General features: G+C 40.0%; 1 protein-coding gene across 1 annotated transcript; it reads left to right on the forward strand.

The window, feature by feature from the left end:
• The first annotated feature begins 1,728 nt into the window (after nt 1-1,728).
• On the forward strand, nt 1,729-4,800 carry LOC134790015 (uncharacterized protein DDB_G0290685-like). Its single transcript, XM_063760757.1, has 3 exons — nt 1,729-1,774; nt 2,063-2,437; nt 2,726-4,800. Exons 1-3 carry the CDS (start codon nt 1,729-1,731, stop codon nt 4,798-4,800), a joined length of 2,496 nt encoding a protein of 831 aa, XP_063616827.1.
• The last annotated feature ends 2,060 nt before the right edge of the window (nt 4,801-6,860 follow it).

The raw sequence follows: 6,860 nt of genomic DNA on the forward strand, positions 1-6,860 counted from the left end.
ATTAAATTGCAACGCTTGTACTTATTGTAATTTGGAAATAATGAGAGAAAAAATAGCCTATTACCATTTTTGAGGACGGAAATATACTGAATTTAATACTAACCGTAGGTTACTTACTTTAAATGTAGGATACAGAGTTATTTTTTGTGTGATTCATGCTTAATGTCATAAAGCAAATATTTATCTATGAGTATAATTTAAAAAAATGTTATTAATATTTTTTACAAATTTTCTGTGATTTTTTATATTTTTACATTTTTTTTTAAATACCTATATGTAATATATTTATTTGGATTATGTGTCGACGTAATCACTAGATTTATTATCTGTCCCGTACACCGAAAATTTCAGCTATTACTAATTATTTCCATTCCGCCATACTAGCCGAGCGTACCTTTCTTGGCCTAAGATGCCTATAACGGAGTGGCCAAGGTGCTCACAACGCAACGCAACAAATTGGTATACGCCGATGTACGCCTCTATTCTCATGAGAAATCACGAGTCAGATTGAATCATGAATATCATGATTCAGATAGGTAGGTAGATATTTTAGTTAATAGAGCACCTCGTGCGCTCCGATATATCTCCGAGCGATGGCGACTATAATATCTCACCTCAGTATCTCACAATCCGTTTGCTCATTATCACTATGACAATAAGAATCAATCCAAAATAGCATCTATTTTTTGTAATAGGTACTTAGATTTGTTAAGGAAAAACAATTGACAAACATCTAAGAATAAAAACGTTTAGTTAATTGATTTGGGCAGTCATTTCCTCCGGTCAAGTCCGGTCCTCTTTAAGGATAGATGTATATAAAAGATGGGTTGGTGGTGATTTCTGTACAGTTGCGGAGTATGGCTCGACTAGTACTGTTAATATGTGTTTTCGGGCTCCTTTTGGGTGCCAATGCAGCCCCGGGTAAGTAAAAGAACTATTCAAATGTTATCAATATTTGTAGACGTTTAGGCGCTACCAGTGTTGTGAGTTGTAAATAACGCATATTTTTAGGCTTAAAGACTCGAGCCCTCAAGACTAAGTCTTGAAGACTCGACTATATTTGACAATTGTATTTATTTATTTTACGCGTGTATGGATGTAAGAAATGTAAGAAAATACTCTTACCTGCTACTTAGCAGGTAAGAGTATTTTCAGCCAGACCCAGAGTCATTTTTGGAGTTGGAAGTGGAAATTTCTTTTATTCTATTACAGTTCAAAGTTCGATTTGTTTTTGTCCTTTTAATAGATCATCGGCACTTAGGAAGCTAAGGGTCAGTTGCACCAAGTGCATTTGGCGGATTGAATAGACAGTCAAATCAGCAGTGAACAGTAAAATTTCACATACAATAAAATTTAGTGAACATTGACTGACTAGCTTCCATTTGGTGCAACCGACCCTAAGGCAAATAGATTGATAAGGATATTTTTCGCCGCGCTGGTGGCCTAGCGGTAAGAGCGTGCGACTTGCAATCTGGAGGTCGCGGGTTCTAACCCCAGCTCGTACCACTGAGTTTTTCGGAACTTATGTACGAAACGTCATTTGATATTTACCAGTCGCTTTTCGGTGAAGGAAAACATCGTGAGGAAACCGGACTAATCCCAATAAGGCCTAGTTTACCCTCTGGGTTGGAAGGTCAGATGGCAGTCGCTTTCGTAAAAACTAGTACCTATGCCAATTCTTGGGATTAGTTGTCAAGCGGACCCCAGGCTCCCATGAGCTGTGGCAAAATGCCGGGACAACGCGAGGAAGAAGGATATTTTTCGCCGCAGATGCGTAAATTCCGATAGCTTAGTTGGTGAAGGGGCGGGCTGGGCACTGGCAAGCGTGGCAAGTAATCACTATCCTCACCCCTCTCATCGTAGATAGTCCCGTTAGGCTGCGTTTCCACCAGAGATGTTCGAGGATGCGTAGCGAGGGATTTGTTTGATAAGATCCAATAGGATATTGTCCACTAGAGCTGCGCTGAGCGAGGATAGGTAAATGAAATGGTTCTTGCAGAGATAATAGGTTGGCGCACATAGTATAACATATATCATTACAATTTTATTTTTGTGGTTCCAGGTGGTAACAGAAAAGATGAAGCAAGCAGTATCGACTCCACTGAGGATGTAAAAAATGTTGGAAAAGGTGCCAATTATGAAAATGCTGGCGACGTCAATGAAGCTAATGTTAAAGATGGAGAACAGACTAGCAACGCTCATGGTGGTAACGATGGTAGTAGTCGATACGACAAATTAGGAGAAAATGGCAACAACAATGATGTCAAAAAAGGCGACCAAGAGAATAGTAACATCGATCGTAGTAGCCAATACGATAAATTAGGAGAAAATGACAACGGCAATGGTGCTGCTAAAAATGGTGACCATGATAACCAAAATGATAACAGAGAAGGGGAAAATAAAGGTGCTAGTCGACACAAACGTAATGAACCACGGGGTAGGGGAAATCATGGAGGTCCTGGAGGCAATGGAGGAGGAAATTATGGAGGTGATGGAGGTAATGGAGGAGTAAATCATGGAGGCAATGGAGGGGGAAATCATGGAGGTGATGGAGGTAATGGAGGAGATCATGGAGGTCCCGTGGGCAATGGAGGAGGAAATCATGGAAGTGATGGAGGTAATGGAGGAGGAAGTCATGGAGGTCCTGGAGGCAATGGAGGAGGAAATCATGGAGGTCCTGGAGGCAATGGAGGAGGAAATCATGGAGACGATGGAGGTAATGGAGGAGGAAATCATGGAGGTAATGGCGGTGACAGTGGAGCTCCTGGTGGAGGTGGAAAAGGAGGCAATAATCCAGGTGGCCGACCTCGGCGTTCAGAAGACAATACGGATCATTCTAAAGAAGATGGAGAACATTATAGCAATGCTAAGAGTAGTGATAATGGTGAAAATGATGGAAATGACAAAGGCATATCCAATGAAAAAGAAAAAGACACTGAAGGAACAGCTACAAGTGGAAACTACCATGGCTCAGATAATAACGATGAAGAGAGTAACGGAGAATCAAGTGCTAAAGGAAAACATGACGGTGATGATAAGGACAGTTCCGATGTAGGTACTAAACCACAATCCGAAGATAGTTTCAAAGATGTAAACCACTCCAGCTACGATACTTCTGGGAATATCCAAAATAATAACAATGACAAAGAAAATAGCAGCCCCTTAAATGGAAAAGACAACAAAGATGGCGGGCGTTCCAGAAGAGACACACCTCACGGTCAAAGCAATCAAGGTGGTGGCGGTGGAAAAGGCGATCAAAATAAAGATGCTGGAGGTAAAGGTAGACACCGACGCTCTGAAGACAATGAAGACAACTCAAGCCATAATAGTACTAATACAAGTGAAGGCGAAAAGAACACTGCTGATGCTGGTAATAATAGCACTAATGACCATGACAGCCAGGATCAAGAAACCAGTGGAAACGACCATAGCTCGAATAACAATAAAGAGGAAATTAAAGACGCTGCTCGACATAGACGTGACAATTCACACGATAAAGAAAATCAAGGGGAAAATAAAGACGGTAACCATTCAGACAAAGATGATGGTGAGAACGACAGTGATTCAAGTAAAAGCAAAGATAGTCCTCCCGATAATACCAAAGATCATGTTGAAAACCAAGAAGGTAACAGTAATGAAGACAGCAATGATTCTGATAGTAAAGACAAGGAGAATAAAGATGGCAGTCGTCATAGACGTGATAATTCACGCGATAAAGTAAATCAAGGAGGTCATGGTGACAAAGGCGGCCCAAATTATGATGGAATGGGTAGGCACCGACGATCTGAAGATAATGTGAAACACTCCGAAGATAAAGACAATGATGATAAAAATAGTGATTCGAGTGAAAGCAAAGATAGCTCTCCGGATAAAAATAGTGATGCTGACCAAGATAGTAAGAGCGATAAAGACAGCCGTGATTCAGTAAGTAATGAAAAGGTGAATAACGATGCTGTCAGGCAAAGACGTGACAATTCACGCAGTGAAGGAAGCCATGGTCATGGAGGAGACGAACACGGTCCAAATTCACATGGTAAAAGGCACCGACGATCTAAAGATAATGAAAAACATTCCGAAGACAAGGACAATGATAATAACAATAGTGATTCAAGTGAAAGCAAAGAAAGCTCTCCTGATAAAAATAGTGACCATGATGGTGACCAAGATAGTAAGAGGGATGAAGACAGCCATGATTCAGTAAGTAATGAAAAGGAGAATAACGATGCTGTCAGGCAAAGACGTGACAATTCACGCGGTAAAGGAAACCATGGTCATGAAGGAGACAAACGCGGTCCAAGTTCAGCCGGTAAAGGCAGGCGCCGCCGATCCGCGGACAATGAAGAACATTCCGAAGTCAAAGATGGAACCGAAGGCAAAACTCATGGTGAGAACAACAATGACTCAGGTGAAACTGAAGCAACACCTGTTAAAAATGACGATCATAACGATAACCAAGAAAGTAACAGTGATAGAGACGGCCATTTAGACAACAATGAAAACGAGAATAATAAAAGCGAAGAAAGCTCTCCTGTTAAAAATAACGATGATGATGACAAAGGAACTAATAGTGATGGAGACGGCCATTTAGACAACAATGAAAAGGAGAATAATAAAAGCGACGAAAGCTCTCCTGTTAAAAATAACGATGATGATGACAAAGGAAGTAATAGTGATGGAGACGGCCATTCAGATAATAATGATAAGGAGGATACGGATGGCAGTCGCTACACACGCACACTACCTTTAGAACAAAGCACATGGACCTATTTATTTTTAAAGTTGCTTAGTATTTTTGGTTAATGGTCATGTGATGTTGTATATATTTCTCACATATTTCTTATCATACATTCAATTTACTATTATGTACATGATTTTAAAAATAGTGATTCGTTTTATTTGACACCCCGTGGGTGCTGAGCATTAAACCAACCGAAGAAAATACGCGCACTAATAATTGTCTTCGGACTCTTCGGCGCGGGGACGAGGCAACACACACACATAGTGTTATTACTGAATCGCGATTAGAAAGGGATTGAGATCTTCGAGCAACACCGGCTTCCGACACATCGGAAGGGAGGGGCCCAAGCGATATCTCACCGTACAAATCTTTCTGCCATTTTTCGCGGGGGGAAAGGTGCACACAGTCGCACTTCTCACACACTTACATACAAAATCCAATCTGTAATGACGACACAAATACATAGAAAATGACACACGTCAAAGACAAATCTTGCAAACCTCGATCTCTTTTTGTGTACGGACGAGTGACAAGTGTCACAACACGCACACTAACAAATTTTCGTTGAAGTATGTTATTGTATTCTGAAAGATGAGAAGTCGGATTTGTCGCTCGACCGATCCGCAATTTGTACTGAGCGAGCAAAATCGATAAATCCAACAATTACATGAGAGTAAAATATAATAATTGTGTTTGAATGTAATTAAACGTATGATATGTAAAAAAAATATTACATGTGAAATGTAACACTTTCTTTTTGTAAATTTGATGTCCCCGACCTCTTTTTATATTAAAAAAACCGAGCAAACAGGCATTTTTGTGCAGCAGTGTTCACGCGCGCGTCTGGACTCGGTCTAGTGAAAAATCCAAGTGCAACTAGTTTTATTACCCGCGCTAGATTAGATTGACGCGCTAATCTTGTACCTCGGCAGAGGGGAAATAGTGCGAATGCCGCCTCCCTTCCGTGTTGCTCGAAGATTGAGATAGCTGTCAACCAGACGCGCGCGTGAACACTGCTGCACAAAAATGCCTGTTTGCTCGGTTTTTTGTTATAAAAAGAGGTCGGGGACATCAAATTTACAAAAAGAAAGTGTTACATTTCACATGTATTAATCTTTTTTTTAAATATCATACGTTTAATTACATTCAAACACAATTATTATATTTTAGTCTCATGTAATTGTTGGATTTATCGATTTTGCTCGCTCAGTACAAATTGCGGATCGGTCGAGCGACAAATCCGACTTCTCATCTCTCAGAATACAATAACATACTTCAACGAAAATTTGTTAGTGTGCGTGTTGTGACACTTGTCACTCGTCCGTACACAAAAAGAGATCGAGGTTTGCAAGATTTGTCTTTGACGTGTGTCATTTCCTATGTATTTGTGTCGTCATTACAGATTGGATTTTGTATGTAAGTGTGTGAGAAGTGCGACTGTGTGCACCTTTCCCCCCGCGAAAAATGGCAGAAAGATTTGTACGGTGAGATATCGCTTGGGCCCCTCCCTTCCGATGTGTCGGAAGCCGGTGTTGCTCGAAGGTTATTTCTAATCCCTTTCTGATCGCGGCATGATAATAACACATGCCTTTTTCCTATTATGACGTCACTTCTCACGCACACGACAAAATTATCTTGATAGTTTATGACTTATGAAACACTAGTTGCATAAGTCATAAACTATACTCACACTAGTATAAACACATACACAGACAACATGTCCGTGAACGAGACGACGTCAGCTCTACGTAGATAGTGCGAGGAACGCGTCGATAAAAATATTTTATTTTTATTATTGTGCCAATTAAAATAATAGTTAAATATCAAGTTTTTGTACCAGCATTTTACTAACTTGCAATTTCGTGTGTTAGTTTGTCTATTTGTTTAGGATAGGACCAATCTTGTAAGCTGATTTAGAATGACTTTCTTTAATCAGTCAATAAACTGAAGTTGAATTTTTACATGTTGGATTATTTGTGATGGCAATGCAATATATACCATCAAGCTGGATGGATATTATTTTATTGGATATAGAAGACGGCCATAGGATATCATATAAGGTATATCGAGTGGTCTGATAATAAGTCTATACTATACAACTTGAAATGCCATGGTACGCAGT

This window comes from Cydia splendana, chromosome 4, assembly GCF_910591565.1.
Source record: "Cydia splendana chromosome 4, ilCydSple1.2, whole genome shotgun sequence".
Taxonomy (NCBI): domain Eukaryota; kingdom Metazoa; phylum Arthropoda; class Insecta; order Lepidoptera; family Tortricidae; genus Cydia; species Cydia splendana.

Excerpts from the sequence above, each read along its gene's own strand:
- LOC134790015 (XM_063760757.1), top strand. The coding sequence starts at position 1,729 with ATGCCGGGACAACGCGAGGAAGAAGGATATTTTTCGCCGCAGATGC. Across the intron at positions 1,775-2,062 it reads ATATTTTTCGCCGCAGATGC|GTGGTAACAGAAAAGATGAA; the intron begins GTAAATTCCGAT and ends TTGTGGTTCCAG. Across the intron at positions 2,438-2,725 it reads CAAACGTAATGAACCACGGG|GAGGAAATCATGGAGGTAAT; the intron begins GTAGGGGAAATC and ends GAGGTAATGGAG.